The sequence below is a fragment of the Mauremys mutica genome, chromosome 4 (genome assembly GCF_020497125.1).
Source record: "Mauremys mutica isolate MM-2020 ecotype Southern chromosome 4, ASM2049712v1, whole genome shotgun sequence".
Taxonomy (NCBI): domain Eukaryota; kingdom Metazoa; phylum Chordata; order Testudines; family Geoemydidae; genus Mauremys; species Mauremys mutica.
In genome coordinates this window covers 134,077,498-134,097,762 of record NC_059075.1, presented here as the reverse complement: position 1 = coordinate 134,097,762, position 20,265 = coordinate 134,077,498, and the positions used below count along the sequence as shown (strand labels likewise).

The window sequence follows — 20,265 nt, the reverse complement described above, 5'->3', positions numbered from 1 at the left end:
TGCGTTCCCCTCCATTGGGGCCGGGGGAGGGGAGGGGCAAGCCCCATGGCACAATCTCTTATGCACTGTTCTGGCTGGCAGAGCGCTTTGCAGGAGGAGGGTCTTCACTTTGCCCTTGGAAGGCTCTGCAGCCCCTTCAGCCCAGCGTGTGCCAGAAGGTTAATAGCGGTTGAATTTCACTGATTTGGGAGTGGAAGTCTCAGCAGAATTGCCCGGGGGTTTCTGCTAATCTCAGCTGAGGCTGCAGTTAGAGCATCAGAAGCAAGATCTGATTGTTCCGTCAGACATCAGAGACAGGCAGAGAGGTGGCATCTCTGAACTGAGGGAAATGCCCCACCATTTGCCTCCCGGGGGTTTATTTATCCCTGGTTCTGGCCCATCCCACCCACCCTGTTACATAGGAAATGGAGCTGGAAGAGCTGTCACTGCTGGGATAGGAGCCAGTGCATTTGAGAGAGGGGGAGCATGACCTAGTGTTCTAATCACAGCTCCGATAGTGATTCAGGGCTAAACCATGGCCTCTGGGCATGTCACAGCCTCTCCATGCCTCAGTTTCCCTAGCTGTAAGACAGCGATAACAGATGGGGAAACTGAGGCACCAAGCAGCCCTAAATCAGCTCAGTGGTAAAGCAGCTGCTTGGGTTCCCATGATTATGGCCATTCCCTACCATCTTGGCAATTCACAGGGCAGCTTTACTGTCCCCCTCGGGCCAGAGGCTAAAAATCCCTCCCCCACCCTCGGACCCTGCATTTCCCCTCACTGATAGGGAGACCTAGAGGAAACATACACTTGCTTCCCTGAGAGGGGAAGAAATCTCTTCCCAGGGCTGACTGTCTCCCTTCAGCACCTGGGTATAGATGGGAAGGGGACTCTCTGGCCAGGCCTGATCTCCCATTCAACAGCAGGCCCTAGAGGGAGGGAGAACTCGATGCCCTATTGCCCTCCTCCCCTATGGCAGCTTGGGGCCTTGCCGGTGATAAGCCCAGCCCTGCCCTATCCCTGGTGCCTAGGTGTGTCTGGGTCAGGGTCTCAGACTCTGCCACACAACAGGAAGAGTACGCTCCCTCCCTGCCCCTCAAAGGGGGTCAGTAGCCTTCACCCAGGGATCTGTGTGGGGGCTGTTAATACCTTAAACACCTCCTCCTGCCAGTCCCTTTCCCCACTAGCTCTGGGTACCTCCCTCCCTGGCCTGCCAACCCCCTGACCTGGGAGGAAACCCCATTTTCCAGTGTGGATCCCGCCCCCATAATATGAACTCCATCCCACCCCAGCAGGATCGCCCATAGACCGCTGGGGACCAGTCACTCCAAGCGCTTCTTCCGCCAGAAATGAGAGGATCCAGAATTCCCACACCCTCTGCAACAGCAGCCATGGGGACCTCAAGCAGGCACCTCCCCAGGCATCCCCAAGGCTGGTTCTTTGCTAACCGAGGTGGGTGTCTCCACTCCCCGGTTCAACTAGCACAACCCGCCCCTGGGAGTGCCTGGCTCATCCACAGGGACAAGTCCTTCCATGTGTGATACAGACAACACAAGGGCTCTGCAGGAAGGGCACATCTTCACCTGGGTGGTGCCAGGCCAGCCTTGCAAACATCCCCCCCTGAAGCACAGCTGTGCCCGCAGGCAGGAGAGAGGTGTAGGCTTAGGGGAGGGTATAAGGGTGATGGGGAAGTGTGGGTGGAAGGGATTTACTCCTTCTTTGCCATTTCCCAGCAGCACCCACTGCCTCTTCCATTCAGTCCTCTACCACATTCATTTGCTTGTAAAGCCTCTCGCTGAAGCTGCTGACTGTGCTCCATCCCTGAGACTCAGCCACACAGTCACATGCAGAAGATGCAGCACCAGGATCCTTCCAGCTAAACCGCACTCACTCTTCAGTGATAGCACTGGCAAGCTGACATTTGCGCACGCACACACACACACACACACACACACAAACACACACACACCCTGTAGCGCTGCTATGTCTCAATAGCAACACATTATAACCACAGTGCTGATGATAACCCTTTAATGAAGACAGGGTAAATCACAGGCTCAGTAACGACCCAGCAGTGAATGCTAAATCACAGACCCAATGGTGAATGCATGGTCCTCACAGACCCTGATGGCAAACCAGTAACGTACGTGCTATGATCACAAACCCACTAGCAAACGCATTTCAGTCACAGACCCACTAGCAAACGAGCTGGCCCCAGACCTGGTAGCGAACATGCTATGATCTCAAATCCAGTGGGTGCATTTAACTAGTGATCAAGCAGGGGATTAAAAGGCTTGAAGAGCTTAAAAACCTGCCAGTCCCTATAAGCAACATCTCTGCCCTGCCCCCCTCCTCAAGGCATTAAAATGGTGCACCCGCCTGTGCACTGTGTCTACGTGTCTGCTTCCAACCCAGGGGCCCAAGCAATAACCATCCTCCATCCATGCAGCCCTCTTCTCCGTTCTTTCCTCATTCCCCTACAGGGTACACGGCCCATGGGTGAGACAGACTCATTCTTCCAGAGCTTGGTTCCTCCTTGGTGCCTCACCACTGCAGGGGTTTTTGTAATGAGCTTCTCTCCCATTGTGCCCTAAGACAAGGTGGTGGAGTCACCCCTGTCCTGCTGCCTCCCTGCAACAGCATAGAGAGGAGGCCCAGGCATTCCTGTGCCGCAGCTTCTGGAGCCAGGCAGGAAAACCCAACTTCCCACCTGCGATCCCATTCAGATTACCCTGCTTGGCACATCAAGGCTGAGCTCCCTCTCCTGGCTTCCCAGTCCATCTGGAGGCTGGGGGAACCCGTGTTATGGAGTTGGAGAGGGTGGCAGGCAGGACTCGGGGGCAGGGCACAAGGTGTGCAGAGGAGGCTGGCGCTGGATAGGCAGGGAAGGACTGGATGGGCCTCTGCACTGGTTATTCCTTGTAGGGCCCCATGAATCTTGGAGGCAGCCTGGCCCTCAAGGTTTGGAGAAGACTCGGGAGAGCAGCCTGGCTGAATCTCTGCCCCATGGAGTATCACAACCGCCCACAGGCCCAATGCACTAACACCCGCTTTCCCCCAGAGCCAGGTGAGAGTGGATCTGTAGGCCCAGAGGGGGCTGGGTTTGGGGGGCACCATGGCACTGAGCTCTGTGCAGCCCCCCATCCCAATCCCCTCAGCCCCTAGGGAACTTTTTTCTTTCCAACACAAAGTCCCCCTCCAAACCTGGTGTGAGCTTTGCCTCTCTAATACGTGGCCCTGAGGTGTCTATCTTGGAGGCCGTACCCCCTCCTCCTAGCCCAGCTGAGTGGGGTGAAAAAGGGGCTGAATGCAGAGTGGCTGGAGTGCAGGCTGGACTCTGGTCCTGTGAGCTGCGGGGACGCTAATCTCACACAGAGATTCTGCCCCAGTTCCCTAAACGGATGATTCGATTAAAGAATTGGCAGCGCGGGAAGAGCCAAGAGGGAGAGAAATTGCAGCTCCCCCATGAGAGCTGGGAGCAGATCCTGCTCCCACATACACCAATGTGAACCCCCAGTAACCCCATTGCCATCCATGCAATCCCTCCAGGGGTGTGCTGGTGTCGCTGACAGCTGGATATGGCCACTGGTCACCACCCCTTTGGTGTTTATGAATTTTGATATATTCTGGTTGAGACTTGTGCCTAGAGCAGGGGCCGGCCACCTTTCAGAAGTGGTGTGCCAAGTGCACTGTAATTTAAGGCTTCGCGTGCCAGTAATACATTTTAACATTTGTAGAAGGTCTCTCTCTCTGTCTGTATTATATAAATAAATTATTGTTGTATTTAAAGTAAACAAGGTTTTAAAAATATTTAAGAAGCTTCATTTAAAATAAAATTAAAATGCAGATCTTATCAATTTAGTGTGATCCTTGCTTGGGATCCTTGTCTGGGGTTCCAGCCACCAGCCCTGCTCAGCCTGCTGCTGGTCTGGGGTGCCAGTAGCACTCGGCCTGCTGCCGGTCTGGGGTTCCGGCTGCCGGCCCCTTACCAGTCGAGGTCCCAGCTGCCGGCCCCGCTCAGTCTCCTGGCGGCCTGGGTAAGCAGAACCCCAGGCTGGTAGCGGGCTGAGGGGGGCTGGCGGCCGGGATCCCAGCTGGCAGACAGAACCCCAGATCTGCAGTGTGCTGAGTGGCTCAGCCCGCTGTCGGTCTGGGGTCCTGGCCACCGGCCCCGCTCAGCCCACTGCCAGCTGAGTGAATGGAACCCCAGACCAGCAGCGGGCAGAGCAGGGCCAACGGCTGGACCCCAGACCGGCAGCGGGCTGAGTGGGGCTGGTGACTGGAACCCCAGACCCTGCTCAGCCCGCTCCCAGTCTGGACTGAGTGGGCTGAGCGGGGCCAGTGGCCGGGACCCCAGACCGGCAGCAGGCTGAGCCGCTCAGCCCACTGCCAGTCTGGGGTTCCGTCCGCCAGCTCCTGCCAGCTGGGATCCCGGCCGCCGGCCCCCCTCATGGTGAGAGGGAGTCAGGACAGCTAGGTGAAACCACTTTGCAGAAGGGGCAGTTTCTTTAGATTTGATGACCCCATCCCAGGCGTTGCAGCCAGCACTTGTAAAATGCTGGCAGCAGCTGTGGTGCGTGGATGCAAAGCACTGAACGGGTGATGCAAGTTCAGAGGGGGACGAGCAATAGCTGTCACATCCCCTTGGGGCCATGGTTGTGCTTCTGGCCATGGGACACCGGGATAGAGCAGCCACACAACCTGTCTGCAGGGAAACACCCCCAGCAAAGAGCCTCCAGTTGCAGGGGGCATTCCAGGCTGTGTGTGGGGTGGAGGGAGCTACCCAGGTGGGAAGGGATATGGTCAGCGGATCCTGAGCCCCTGCTATAACCTGGTTGCTGCAGGATCCTGGGGCAGTTGAATGCAATTGCACAAGGAGAGGAAGCTGGTGTGCCCACACATTCGTGTACACACCAGGTCAGGGCTCAGGCAGGCCCTGGCAGCTGCAGGATCCGGGGTGGGGGTGGGGGGGAGGAATCCATCTTTCCCCTCCCTCCATCCCCACACCAGGCTTTGCGCCAGCGAAGGGATGCAAAGTGAAGTGTCTGCGTGGAGCTGCTCTCTTGTGAGTGGAGTGTGCCAGGCCCACTCACACACACACCCCGCCTTCCTTATGCTGGGGAGCTACCCCTTGAGGGCTCTGAGGGGGAGGGAGAGGCTGTATCCAAGCATGGGAGCTGTGGTACCCATGCATCTCCCATGGCAAGCTGGGTGCTGCACAGCCTGGGTAAGCACGGGGCTCATTAGAGTGTATGTGCCAACACCCCCCCGCACACACACAAAAACACATACACACAGGAGCCCCACAGACCAGCTTGGGCAGAGCCCCTTCCACAAACCTCTCCCCTCCCCCCACCGGCAGCGAGCACTGCTGCAGCAGGAATGCTAGCGCCCCTCGAGTGATGTCTGCCACGCCGCGACCTGACAGCGCTCGGCCCGTGTTCCCCTCAAGGCTGCCCTGGCGGAGAACGCAGCCTGCAAAGCCGCATCCGCCGCAGCAACACAGGCCGTCGGTTTGAATAAAGGGAGCTCTGCTTGATCCTCCGCGTCGTCTGCGGATGAATAATTCATAGAGATCGGAAACGGAGACGCCTTACAGAGCTGCCAGCTCTCACGGCCACCCTGAGACAAGTGCATAGAGATCCCTCTCCTATAAGGCCAGGTTCCTCATAGACTCCCTCTTTCTAACACCAAACCTTCACCCAGATCCCCGGTCTGCTACAGCCTCCCATTGCGGCCTTGGGCTCTCTGAGCCTCAGCTCCCCATCTGTAAAGTGGGGGTGGCTACTCTTCTTGTCTCTTTAGCCTGTAAATTCTTCAGTCTCTCACTGCACACAGCACCTAACATAATGGGGCCCTGATCTGGGCTGGGACCTCTGGATGCTACCGTAATATGCATAATAGCAATAGCAACTGCAGCCTCGGGCCCTGGGGTGCAGCTCTGGGAGAAGATACATGCACCAATGACAGCAGGAGATAGAATAGAGAAATAAAGGCAGGAAATATGGTGAGGTTCAACTTGGAAAATGTGGGGTGATAAACGGAGGCAGTAGTGGGATCGGGATCGGGGTCCCATTGTGCCAGGCACTGTACAAATACAGAAAGGAGACGAAGGAGGAGGGAGAAGCAGAGAGGCTGAAGGAGACATAGGGGTGATAGTGGACAGTGTATTAGACATGATCTTGTAATGAAACATGGCAACAGGGACTCCAGAGCTCCTGTGGGCTGCATATGCAGAGAGGTCATACCAGGGGACAGAAGGTACCAAAGTAGCTCCTTGGTATATGTCTCTGATGAGGCTGCCCCTGTAATGTTGTGTTCAGTTACCAAGTTGCAATACCAGCCAAGATGAAAGTGAGTTCAGAGAAGAGCAACCAACTGGGGGGGGGGAGGGAATCGTGATGAGCAGAGATTAAGGGCCAGGTCCTCAGCTGATGTAAATCGGTGTAGTAGCTCTGTTAAAGTCAGTGGAGTTTTGCTGATTCACACCAGCCAAGGATCTGTCCCTCTGAAGCTAAATGGGCCAAATTCATCCCTGGTGCAGCTCTAATGGGCTTACACCAGGCATGGATTTGACTCAGTATGTACAGCTTGGCTAATGGGGAAACATAACCATCTATAGGAAACGGGTCAACGGTGGGGAGGGGAGACGTTTAGGATTAAAGGGCGAGTCACTAGATCTTAGAAGAGAAAGATCTGGCGCCCTAGGCAGAATTCAGGGGGCGGCATTTTGTGCGCTCCCCACGGGCGCGCGGGAGCTTCCGGTTCCACTCCCATCGCGCCGCCGAAGAAGGACCCTCCGCCGAAATGCCGCAGGCAACAGCGGCAGTCATTGAGCTGCTCAATTGCCTGCCGCTGTTTTCCGCGGCACGTCGGCGGAGGGTCCTTCTTTGGCGGTGTGATGGGAGCGGAACCGGAAGCTCCCGCGCGCCCCGTGGGGAGCGCACAAAATGCCGCCCCCCGCGAATCCTGGCGCCCTAGGCGACCGCCTAGGGTCGCCTAATGGAAGCGCTGGCCCTGCCCCCAGCCTGGGTATAAATAGCAGTGTTGGTGGTGAGGCTTAGGTGAGTAAAGACATGCCTGAAGCCAGTGGGTATGTACCCAGGTATATACCCTACATGGCTTTCTACTCACCCGAGCCGAGCCTTCCCAGCCTTGTAGGGTCCTGCTGCCTCCCCACTGCTGGAGCCTTTCCCCGCTGCCTCTCCCCACCAGAGCCTTTCACTGACACATGTCGCTACACACCGCACAGTGGACACAGCCTGCTTTTCCCTGCAGCGTGTAGCTATACCTGCCCTGCAGTGTAGGCGTAGCCGGTCTGTCTCCTGGTTCCTTCCCATCTCTCCTGGTACATTTCCCTTCTCCCTCTCTGTGTTTCCTCGCCCTTTTGTTTCTTCACTCCTTCCTGCTGGCAAAGGGGCTAATGTTGAGTGTAGCAGGCAGGGATGTAGTCACACGATTCCCCTGGCCTCCCTCACTTCCTCCTCTTCCTCTCCTGCCCTGCTGCTTCTCTCTCTCCCTCCCTCCTCCTTCATCTCACTTGCAGATGAATCACATTGCCATAAAGATTGCACCCGGCAGCCAGCACACAGCAAATTGGTGCTGACTGGGGCATCGTTCCACAGGGGAGAAACTTGTGCACCGAATGTGCAGACGCTAAGGAGGATAACACATCAAATTAACAGCTCCTCCTGCGTTCCTTCCCAAAGAAAATAACGCAGAGGAGAACAGAGGGAGGAGGGAGAGAATGAACCATGAATGCACTCAGCCTTCATTGCAATGGCAAAACCCCCATTAACTTCAGGCGGGGGCTGGCCAGAGATCCATTGTGGGGCAAAGTTTATGGCAGCTCAGGCCAGCTCAGGCCTTAGTCAGCTTGTGCCACAGAAGCAAAAAGGATGGTAGCAAGACCCAGTGGTTAGTGCACTAGCCGGGGGCTAAGGCTTCCTTGCTCTGGCACAGATTCCCTGTGTGCCCTTGGCCAGGTCTACAGAGGGAAGTAGGTGCCTAATGATGCAGACTGGTGCCTCGTGGGGTTTTAAAAGTGCCGATGCAGGTTAGGCATCTAACTCCTGCTGATTTCAAAGCCCCTTTGAAATTCCTGCTTGGGCCCAACATGCATCTTTAGGTGCCTAAATATCTTAAGAACTCTGGCCCTTAGTTTCTCTGGACCTGAGTTCCCCACCTGTAAAATGGGGGGAAGAATTCTGCTGTGTCTGTCTAGGCTGTAAGCTCATAGGAGCAGGGGCTGTCTCTTCCCAGGTGTTTGTACAGCACCTAGCACAATGGGGCCTGGGCTCAGTTGGGGCCTCTAGGTGCTACTGTAAAATAACTATGATGTACCAGATAGCCCCCATAACTCATGTCTGCTTGGAAGCAGGGGGGCTGTTGCTCAGCTGCCTGTGGTGTTTCTGTAATGACCTGGTGCTGGGGAAAGGCACTGCATTGGCAGCTCCAGTGCCCGACACTCTCCCTCTGCAGAGCAGGTACTGCTTGGGCAGTGGTAGGATAAGCTTCACCTCCAACATGCTTCCCCCTGCACTGGGGAGACCACGGCTAGGTACGACGGGAGCTCAGGCGCTGTCTGTGGCTTCTCTGCTGCAAAGGGGCCAGATTCTCCAGTGCCCTGTGCTGGCAGCACCAGTGCAAAGGGAGTGGTACCGCCTCAGACTGGCAGCACTGAATCACCCCTTTGCACTGGTGTAAATGACTGCACCTGGGGCAGGGCGATGGAAGGTCAGGCCCCTGGGATGCAATCAATGTCAACCGTGCTAGGGTTTTTTTTGGGGGGGGGGGGCAAGTGCGCCAGTTGACTCTGAAATAGGCTGACACCCAACAAGCAGAGCTGCATGAATGGGGCATTGCTCAGGACTTCCTCCAGTATCTCAATGGCACCTCAGCTGGCACAGCTGGGGCTGCCACAGCCTCCCAGGGACCACTGATTTGGGCAGAGGGCAAGAGGGAATGGGGAGCGAGAAAGCAGGCTGCAGAGAAGCAGCAGCAGCAGGTACTCACCAGTCAACTCACCACTGGAGAAACTCAGCACTGAATGCACAAGGAAGCAAGCTGCTCTGTAACCAGGGCTGAGGACTCCTGGTGGAGGAAGGCTGGAGAAGCCTGAGACTGAACAGACACACGGCCAGCGTTGCCTTTCCTTCTCACCTCGGAAGAGGGACAGTCGCTGTAACTCAGGGAGAGCCCAGACTCAGGACTAGAGAAAGAAGGAAGACACTGTGATGACAGCTCGGCACTGAAATGCATTTCCAGGGAAGACAAGGCTGGTTTATAGCATGCACGTGTGTGCGCATTCACAGACCGGGGAATAGATGGCCATGTTAACAGCAATAGAATTCAGAGACAAAAACCCCGGACTCGCCGTGCTACACAAGACAAGAGAGAGAGGTGCAGCCGGGAGCTAGTTATTACATCAGGCCCCTCTGTGCCTGATTCTCCGAGCCTTTTGCCTGGTCTGGGTCTCCTTGCAGAGATCAATTGCTAACAAAGCCAATCCACGCAGAGGGTTTCTAAAATGACACCCTCCCGCTGCCTGCTGTTCGCTGGCTCAGCAACATGGCATGGGGCAGTCAGAGGGAGCTAACCGGTTCATTGATCACCAGCTCCTGTGGATAACGCTTGGCCACAAACATGGCATTTCTTCCCACGCTGCCTCCTTGCTGGGCAGGGCTGGAATAGCAAGGGGGGGCTGCAGGTCAGGCTGGAGGTGCATTGGCAGAGCTGTGGGGAGCCCAAGGATATCTCTCCAGTACAAAGGTTTGATGGGCAGAAGCTTTTCTGACAGCCCTCCTGGTACCTGTTCTGGGGCTGCTCCAAGCCATGGTTCAGAGCTAGGCATCCCAGGGAAGGCTAAATCTCCCCATGGCAGCACTGGCCAGTTTGCAAGCAGCGGTGGCACTGCAGATACCTGGCAGCTAAAGGAAGTGCACCACGGGCAGTCATTAAAATGCAGGCTGCAGATTAACCCTGGGCCTGCCAATGAGTCAGCGCAGTCCTCTCTGGCAGCTTGCACTGTGTGCTGTAATGAGGCGTGACTGGCAGCCGCTAAGGAGAGGCCCTGGACTGGACTGGTGAGGGGCACAATTGCCAACTTCCACGTGGTCAATAAGCACAATAAGCCAAAAATCAAGCTAATCCCATTTCAAAACAAGGCCAAAGCAAGATAATCCCTAAGAACCCCAACACTCTATGTGGCCAGATCCCCGCAGCGTGCACTCTGGGACGGTGGTGGGCCTGCTGTGCACCCGACTCTCTCCCCTCTTCCTGCTTGCCAGGAGCCAATCAAAAAAAAAAAAGAAGCAACAAGCTACAAGCCAAAAACTAGCCAAAAAAACAACTCACAAACCAATTAAGCCAAAACCAAGCCCAATTTCTGCATTTTTTTCACAGGTTTGGCATGTCTGGTGAGGGGTTGCTGAAAGTCAGGACTGAGGTGCATTGGCAGAGGTTTAAAAGGGTCCAGGACTGGAGTAGCAAGCAGGGCCGGCTCTAGGTTTTTTGCCACCCCAAGCAAAAATAAATAAATAAACAAACAAAGAGTGCAACTGCCAAAGCAAAACAACAAAACTAAAAATACCACCGAGAGCGCAAGTGCCGCCCCTGGAATTGTGCCACCCCAAGCACGTGCTTGGTTTGCTGGTGCCTAGAGCCGGTCCTGGTAGCAAGGGGTGCTGCTCAGGTGTTTAGCAGACTTGTATGTGCAAAGGCTCAAGACTGGGATAGCAGCGGCCATTACAGGTCAGGGACAAGCATCTGCAGAGCAATTAGTGGCCCCAAGAGTGAGAGCAGTGGATGCTACAGGTCAGGATTGTGATGCAGTAGCAGCAGCAGGGTCTAAAGGCCAAGGATCAAAACAGCAGAGGGTGCAGCATGGCACGATCGTGGTGCACAGGCAGAGCTGCCAGAACTGGAACAGCAGAGGGACTGCAGAGCAGGATGGGATTGGAGGGGACTCAGAGCTGTGTGTGCAGAGCCCAGGACTGGAATGGGGGTGGGGGAGGGCTGCAGGTCAGAACTGGTTCCAATCACATAACTGAGGCAATAAAGAGTTACCCGCCTTCCCCACACCTGCCATTTTCACTACCATAGTGGAAAGAGAAGACAGCCCATTGCAAGATCATCACACAGAACATGGGCTGCTGGACCCTGCTGGATTCCCACGTTCTCCTCCTCTCTCCATCCATCCAACACAGTGCAGCAAGCCGCAGTGGTGGTGTCAGGGCTTGGCTACACTTGAAAGTTGCAGCGCTGGGAGTTACAGCGCTGGTCGTGCAGCTGTGCAGGGCCAGCGCTGGTGTGTGGCCACACTCACAGCTACCAGCGCTGGTGTGTGGCCACATTTGCAGCATTTACAGCGCTGTTGGGAGTGCTGCATTATGGGCAGCTATCCCAGCATTCAAGTGGCAACAACGTGCTTTTCAAAAGAGGGGGGTGGAGGGTGGTGTACTGTGACAGGGAGCGGGGAAGATAAAGAGAGTGGATTTTTGGAGCCAACACTGTGTGTTAGCTTCCCTGGATTGAAAAATCACAAAATGTTCACGAACCCTTAGTCTTAATTGCAAACAGCCTGCGTCCAACGCTGTTTCTCTGTCAAGCAAACTGCTTGCCTCTCATTTGATCGTTCACAGCCAGGTACAGATAGCTCCTGTTTGCTGTGATCAGTGTTTGTTTTTTAGATAAGCAGTTCAACGGAGCTCCGATCGGAGTTCACAACAAAACAAAGAGAGGCTGCATAACAAAACAAAGAGAGTAATTTAGTTAAAAGCTTTCTGGGATATCTCCTTATTCCCTGGAGGCCAATAAAAGCGCTGGTGTGTGTCCACACTTGATGAGCAGCGCTGGATCACCAGCGCTGCAATCGCTACACCCCAACCTGGCCAGGTGTACAGCCAGCGCTGCAGCCAGGGAGTTGCAGCGCTGGATGTGCCTTGCAGGTGTGGACGGTTACTAATTCCAGCGCTGGAAAGCCTCTACCAGCGCTGCAACTTGCAAGTGTAGCCAAGCCCACAGGCTCTGAAAGCAGCTGTTCTGCCCGGGCCTGTCTTTATAACAGGACACGTTCAAACAGCATCGGTGGTGACACAAAACCAGGCGGCAACACCTCTGAAAATAAATTAACATGGATTAAAAAAACCCTGCATGCCATGGAAACCTGTTTAACAAATATCCTCATTACATGCGACACGTGTCTGCACGCAACAGGTCAGGCACTGCCTTCACAGGACTCCTGGCTGTTGTTCTACAAACTACGGCTGTCACCCCAGGACTGCAAAGTACTGTATGCCCTGGGCTTCCCTTAGGCAAGTCACATCCCCTCTCCATGCCTCAGTTTCCCCAGGTGTAAAATGCGGGTAATGATACTGACCTTCCTGTGTAAAACGCATGGATAAGTGCCTGCATAAGAGCTAAGTACAGTATCATTAGCACAGCTTTCCATCATAGCCTCTCATCAACAGCAGCCCTCCCTGTTCATCCCAGGAAGGAATTTGGCCTAGGTGGGTCTGAGCAGCTAAAGTTGGGTAGGATCTGGATCTGGCCATTCCCAAAGCTCAGGGGTGTTTCAAGTCAGGCTCATCTGTAATACAAGAATCACTTCATTCACTCTTACTAAAAACAGGGGAGGGATGGTCTTCCAGCTAAAGCCCAGCTCTAGGAGTGAAGAGGCCTTGTATTGCTGGCTGTGCTGCTGACCCTCTGCCTGACGCTTCCCCTGTCTGTGTCTCAGTTTCCCCTTCTGTAAAATGGGGATAAGGACACCTCCCTCATAGGGTATGGAGGGGAACTAAGAGGCTGAATTTGGAAGTGCTTGGATGGAAAGTGCTATAGAGGTACAAACAGTTCATCTTCACAACCCTGCGGGACTCTATGTAATAGTTCACCTTGCTCTGGACACTGTAACCACACTATTGCTATGACCTAAAATCCTGCAGTGACACAAAACTAATTGCTAGTGTTTTGGACAGTAGGTGCAGAGTGATGCAGCATTTTGTAGCCACTTCTGGGGGGAAGCACAGCAGCACACAGCAACACTCAAGTGTTTCGGACAGGACGTGAAGAGTGGGGGGACATGTGGACAGCACTTGGCACATTGTGGGTGTTACTGGAATGCAGACAATAATAATTGTCCATGTGGCAGGGTGGCCAGTACACCAGAGTTAACCCACCCCTATATTTCTTGAACAGGTTCTCTTTTAAAAAGAAGCTCAGTAGGGATCTATGTGGAGTGCGGAGGATTGCATGTCTCTTGCATTCATTTCACTTCATTAACCGATAGGTGAGCCTAAACACAACTGCGGTGAAGTTGTAACCACACCCGCACTAGAAGCCAGGGGGTTTACTTGTCGGCCCCTGCCCAGAGAACAGTCTCCACCCACAGGATTCCAGTCCCTTTCCTTCAAGGCTTTGGTTTTAGTTCTTCAAAAGAAAACTACTTAACACCAGTCCAACAGATCAATCGTATCCTTTCCTTCTCCCGGACCTCAGGTCTTCTGGCATGACTGCAGGAATACTCCCGGGCTGGGTTTGCACTGGTACCGTGCTCTCACTCCCCATGCCCTAGCACTGGGCTACAGTGTGCCTGGGTCTAAGCCACGGGGACACCACCATTCTCCCCTCCATGGCACTGCTAACCACTGCAGTGTGGCAAAGGCAGAGTTTCACGAGGGTCTCAGCGTTCCTCCATTCACCCCTTTGACACAGCGCCTCCTCCTGCCCATCCTCTGTGGCTGGTGGAGAGAAACTTGACTCACAGGCAGAGGTGTCACTAAAGCTGTTTCGTTTCCTCCCCTTGATGTTTTTTTAACCCCAGCACAATAGGGTGTAAAATTGGCTTGATAACACACAAACTTTTCCCCTTTCAGCCCCTCATCTTATTGCCTTGCTGATCTCTTAGGAGCTGGGGGAACTTGATAAGGGAGCGAGTGTTCTGCATGAAGCTGGGAGTGCAGGCCGCATGGGGGGCGAGGGAGAGAGTGTGTGTGTGTGGGGGGGAAGGTTTAGCACAAAAACCAACAGACAGCAACAAGCACAACAAACAGCAGGGAATGTGTGTGGGTGCATAGCCCCACAACAAAACAACTGACAGCAATATACACAACCAAGTGTGTGTGTGTGTCTGTCTGTCTGTCTGTGTCTATAAAGCTCTACAACAAAGCAGCTGACAGCAGTGGACAGTAACACACATGGCAACATATGTCAGGGAGTATTTGTGTGTGTGTAGACAACGCTGTTGGTCTGAGTGCATACACTTGTGGGTAGAATATACATTTGTGTGAATGTGTATTTCAATGTATATTTGGGAATGTGAGCATGCAGTGTGTGTTTGTGTGTATGCATATATGTGCACACATTGTGGTGACATGATGTTTGGTTTTGTGGGTGTGTGTTTGCACAGCTATGTGCGTTACTGTGAGTGTGGTGCTCTGGTGTTATGCAGATTCTGCATGTTGTCTGTATGCATGTGTCTCTCTGTGTTGTTGTATGTGTTGTGCATGTGTGTGTTGCTCTGTGCGTGTGTTGTGTATGTGTGCATTACTCTGTGTATTGCTGTCCACTGCTATGCATGTGGCTGTTTGTTACAGTGTATATCTGTGTGTTGTGTGTGATTTGTGTATATGCTGTATGCTTTGTGTTACATTGTGTATGTGCATACATACATACATCCCTTGGACTGCATGTGAGGGACAGAGTCATGCATTTATTTATAGCCAGCCCTAAAACACGGGGCAGGATTGGTGGGTTCCTTGGTTATATCACTAAATCCCTTCTAGGCTCTGTTAGTTCCACTGCACTGAGCCCTAGAACTCCGCCTCTTAATGATGAGCTTAGGCATCGCTCCAGTAACCCTTTCAGCACAGAGGGCTGCGGCTAGCGATGGTCCCCACCGCTGCACCTTCCAGTGGAAAAGCCCCCTCAGCTCCTGTTCCTAAGCTGCCGTCTCTCTCACAGGACAACCAGGCTATAGCACTGAATCATATTCAGCCTTGGTACAGAGCGAGTCCTTACCAGCCTCTCTGCTGGCTACCTCCCCTCCCAGCTGCTGGGACCCTGCACAGCGAGATAGGCCCTGGTCACCGCTCGGCTGGATTGCTGTAGTGCGCACGTGAGGTTGCACTTTGCAAACACTTGGGCCTCCCCTAATGCCCAGTGCAGCAGCCTGTGCGTTAAGGCGCCAGAAGCCACAGTAGCTGCCTGTTCCCTTCCAGCTGCTCGTTTACACTCATAAATCCCTAAAAGGTGCGGCTCATGGGTTCCTCAGGGCATTCTCTGCCGGGCATTCAGGGCAATGCCCCAAAGGTTTACTCGCAAGGGGCCAGAGGAGAGGGCATATTTGGAGAGGGCTCCTTGGCTGGAGAATTTACTTTAGGCTTCAGTTTGGCAGAATCTGAGTTTGTGGGACTGCAGGTCAAGTTACAAGGCCTGTTGGTTCCCCCGGCTTTCCTGAAGGAGGGATGAGTAGCTGGAGGTGGGGAGGCTGGGGAAGAGCCAGGAGTCGTTGGGGGAAATTTGTTATTGGATTCACACACTTGGTCCAAAATGTTGCTTTAATTTTTTTTTTTTACACTTTCATCCATGTGGCTAGAGGACTGGATGGACGCACATAAAATAGCACAGAATGTAGCCCCTTCCCATCCATCGATCTCAAAGCGCTGCACAGTGGAGAATCCAGATCACGATCCTCGTTTTACAGACAGGGAACAACACAAAGCACAGAGAAGGGAAGCAATTTGCAAAGGTCAGCCAGTGAGAAGTGATGAAACTAGAATGCAGTTCACCCCACTAGGACCGAGAGTCCCACTAGATCACACTCCCTCTAAGGCCTGGTCTACATTGGGGGGGGGGGGTCGAACTAAGGTACGCAAGTTCAGCTACGCAAACAGCGTAGCTGAACTCGAACTACCTTAGTTCGAACTACTCACCCATCCAGACGCCGCGGGATCGAAGTCCGCGGCTCCCCCGTCGACTCCACCACCGCCGTTCGCAGTGGTGGAGTTCCGGAGTCGACGGGAGCGCGTTCGGAGTTCGACATATCGCGTCTAGATGAGACGCAATATGTCGAACTCCGAGAAGTCGAACGCTACCCGCCGACCCGGGCAGGTAGTATAGACGTACCCTTAGAGACCTGGGAGATGAACCCTGGAATCTTGAGTAACAACCCTATTCTGGTTCCGGCTCAGCCTTTGCCAGAGTCAAGCTAAGGGCCAGAGACATTCATCTGATGAATTCTGTTGCATATCCTGTTACCTGCGGTGGAGTTTCCAGCCTTTGCAGAGAGCTTCCCATGCCCAAGTGCTGCAGACAATCCAGGAGCAAGATCACTCCCTGTTAATAATTAACTCCGCTGAGATACTTCGCCTGCCCCTGAGGCTGGCTCCGGGAGGTGAGGGGTTACCGTCACCTGGAGGAGATAATCCATCAGCTAATTGGGAAGGTCAGCATGCTAAGAACAAACTAACAAGAGTTGGTGCTGCCTCCACAAACAGCAGGGCTTTCCGGTCACTGCTGCCAGGCGGAAGCTTTGCTGAGACGAGACCATGAGCAACCTGACTAGTTTGGAGAGAGTGCAGGCAAAACAACTGCTTACTGTCAAGCAGCAGAATTTGGGTCCAGATCTGTCCCTTCAGTACCCAGAGTTCTAGGGCTTTGCTTTGGCCCTTTAGAAAACTGGGATCTGGGTCCAGATTTCAAACCACAGATGTCTCAGACCCAGGGGTTGGGGTCAGCCCCAGCTCCGATGCTTTAGTTATAGCTGATGAGATTTTTCAGGGATTTGATGGAAAAGTTTCCTAAAAACAGTTTGCCTGAGAAGCAAAAGATCCTGGAATCTTCTCTAAGGCTGCATCTCTGGCCAGGGAGAGCCCCGAAGGCACTGCATGCCTCACCTTTTTCCCCTCTAGTTCAGACCTGTAAAGGCTAGTTGTCCTCCTCTGTGCTGTGTAAGCTGTATCAATACTATTTTAGAGGGAGCTCACTGCCACTCCACTCCCAGTTTCTCCCAGCAGGAGGCACCATAGAGAACAGGTACAAGAGAGCTGACCATGGGCAAGTTCACAGCCTCTCCAGTTCCATCTTCCATTTGGAAGCACCTGGTGCAGATGAGTGTTCTGCTGGGCACCAGCTGGGCATTCCCTGGCCAGGGCTGCCTCTCAGCCTTGTTCTAATGCCAGCTCTTCCCTCCTTTAGCAAAGCGGCAAAGGGTTAAGTGGCTTGGCCAGCTCACGTGATTCTCCGGGGATGCCGTTTTTCAGAAGATCAGAAGGGATTAGGTTGAAATATCAGGATGAGAATTTCCTGTTGCTCGGCTCCCCCTGTCCCCCATCCTCCCCAACAACACCTGCAATCCAGCCTCCTATCCTCCTCCAGCCTCCCCTCGTGTGCCACTCAGTCCAGCAGGGATGTGCAGCAGGGCATGAAGAAATCTGGGTAAGGGTACAATTCTTCTGCTAAGCAGTCCATGGGTTATTTCCTCCTTGTTGCCCGGCGCTTTGTGTGGGCTATTCATAGAGCATTTGGGATCTGCAACGGGGATGTCTTTCCAGATCGCAAACCCTTGGAATGGAGCAGAGCTCCTCTTGGGAGTACAGATTTAAGTACGGTGCAGAGGGTGGCATGGAGTGGTTATAATGGATGGAGGGGATGCACATAACCTAGTGCTATTGGTATCTGAATGTACTGGAGGACAGAGGGAGCCATTAGGCGGTGGGCATTATCCCCCCCTCCCCCCCCGCTGAGATATGAAGAAGCCTCCAACCACTTCCGAAATCTCTCTCAACGGATTTTATTCTCCCTCTGTTTAAATGCAGCCAGGATCTGAATGCAGAAGGGAAGGGTAGCGTAGCTGGGACCAGGGGAGGCCAGGCTCCCGAGGCGCCTCATCCCATCCCATCCCTCTGCAGTGGTTTCTAGTACAGACACCTCTCATTTTAGAATATATTGACTTTAATAACATTGCTTAACCGCTCATGTGACCTGAGACTGTGACAGCAGCAGCGAGACACCAAGCTGGCCAGCTCTTGCTCTCTGCATGTGCGAGATTTACACACAGGGCTGCAAGGGGGCTGAGCTGGCCCTGAACTCGTCCCAAGGTCAAGGCAGGATCTTGCTTCTGGACCAGTGTCAGAGAGGCCAAAGAATGGATAGACATATAAATTCCTCTCTCATTGCAGGAGAGGAGCCCTTTAATACAGGAGTGTGATCTAAAAGGTTCTGTCTCTATGGCTGTATAATGAAGCTAGTGCACACCCCTAGTGTACGTGGGCTGCACCAGTGTAATATGGAACTTGTACTAGTCCGACTTACTTATGGTTTATTTTAGTCCAGTATGTAAAGGGTTATTTACTTCACAATATACACAAACAAGGACTACACTAGACTCTCTGGAAGCTACTGCATTCCCATGGCTTTCAAAGACCTGGGAACTTGCAAAATAAGTAACATTGTTTCAACCAGTGTTCTTGCCTTCACCTGCTAGTCTAATTAAATTTGAGTATGGCTGAGTCTGAAGCTGGAGCTGTGGAAAGAAATGGCTTTTCTGACCTGTTCAGAGGAGAGAGCTGGCTGCTGAGCCGGTCAAGCAGCTGTTTTGATCTGTCAGTCCATGCACGTCTTGTCTTTGCTTTAATACATGCTGAGGGGTTTTGGTGTACAAAAGCCAAGTGAGCGCTTTGTGATTCTTCAGTACATGGCTGCCAGGTTCAGGGCTATCCTAGGAAAAGATGGTGTAGTAAAGATGAGTATTTTTAGGCTCATGAATTCAGCATTCCAAAGCTCACCGTTGGCCCTGGCTGAATTGGGGACTTAGACCCTACCTGGCAAAACTCCCTTTTCCATTTCAACTGGATGCATTTTCATTCCCCTCTCCCCCACCCAAAACCCCAACTTTTCTGCAGTGTTGCTGTAGTCTGTTAAGTGGCTGTTACATTCCCCCTGCCCCGCCCCTGAAATGGCCACCTTTTATATATGGAACAGCCTCCCTGACTGACCTGTAGGGGCACTATTCTCTCCTCTTTCAAATCCCTCTAGGTCTTGATACCTGTGAGAAACCAGCCAATTAATGATGGCTGGCAGGGCAGGCAGGATTAACTGGCACCGTCTTTCTTCATAATTATTTCTAAAAATGACAAATGTATTCTTAAAAATTGGTCTCTGTTCGATTGGGTCCTTCTCCCCATCCTTCATACGTCACTTGGCTTCTCAAATTGTAAACTCTTTGGGGCAGGGACCATCACTTTGTTTTGTGTACGGTATCTAGTACATCTAGGCAGTGTGGCCTAGTTGGATAGCATTGGACTAAGACTTTCCTGGCTGTCTGGGTGACCTTAGGCAAGTGACTTTCCCACTCTGTGCCTCAGTTTACCATCTGTAAAATGGAGTAATGATAGTGACCTCCTCCTCCTCTCTCCTCTGAGATCTACTGACAAAAAGTGCCATATAGGAGCTGAGTATTATTACAACGGGAACACGACCTCAGTGGGGTTTCTGTGGGTTACTGTAATCTAATTATTGCATAATGATCATTTCACTTGTGGGAAAAATGATTCCTGTGGGGTGTGGTTTGGAAAAGCGGAATTGGGCTTTTCCCGCTAAACATGTTTTTTATGGAAAAATGGACTTTTAATCCAATTTGTTGTGTGTGTGGAAAAGTTGAGTTTCACTATAAATTTTCAGGAAAAAAACCTGAATATTTTTACCCAAGACCAAATATTTTACAGGGTTGATTTATTTATATATTTTTAAAAAGGTGGAGATCAGTTTTCTATTGGCTTTTGTAACTGGAAAATTTTCAGCGGGGGCTATAACGGGCTTTGGCAAAGTCTGACAGCAGCTGGCAGGGCTGGGCTCTGAATGATGCATTCTCCCCTGCTGAACCTTGTCATTCTTCCGACCAGTGCATGAGGTCTGGTGCTTCCCGGAGAGCAGCTGAGCGTGTGCATTAAACCCTGAGGAACGGGAACCATGTCAGGCTCCTACGATGAGTCTGCGGCGGCTGCAGAGGAAATAACCGACAGCTTCTGGGAGGTGAGTTCCCCCCTAGACCCTCTGAGAGACATTGAGCAAGCAGGGAGGAGCAACAGATTGTACCTGATGCCTCCCCTGGTGCCTAGGTGGGCTCTGCTGGTGGATAGTCAGGTGCTCCCACAGCCCTGGAGGTGGCATCTCTGCTCTCTAGGGTTTGCTCTGCACTTTTTTTCTGAGCAAACTCTTACCAACCTAGAGGGCGCCATCGGCCTCCTCAAGCAGCCACATTTGCAAACCGAGGTGGCAAAACTATA

The 20,265-nt window shown here is 53.0% G+C and overlaps 1 protein-coding gene across 2 annotated transcripts in view; it reads left to right on the top strand.

Annotated features, from left to right (window-relative positions):
- PACSIN1 (protein kinase C and casein kinase substrate in neurons 1) overlaps positions 1 to 20,265 on the top strand; it is a 65,985-nt gene that overhangs the window by 32,741 nt on the left and 12,979 nt on the right. For both annotated transcript variants that reach the window (XM_045013934.1, XM_045013935.1), the window contains exon 2: positions 19,882 to 20,011. In XM_045013934.1, the coding sequence (XP_044869869.1) occupies positions 19,949 to 20,011 (63 nt within the window). In that variant the 5' untranslated portion in view covers positions 19,882 to 19,948. The remainder of the gene's footprint in view (positions 1 to 19,881; positions 20,012 to 20,265) is intronic.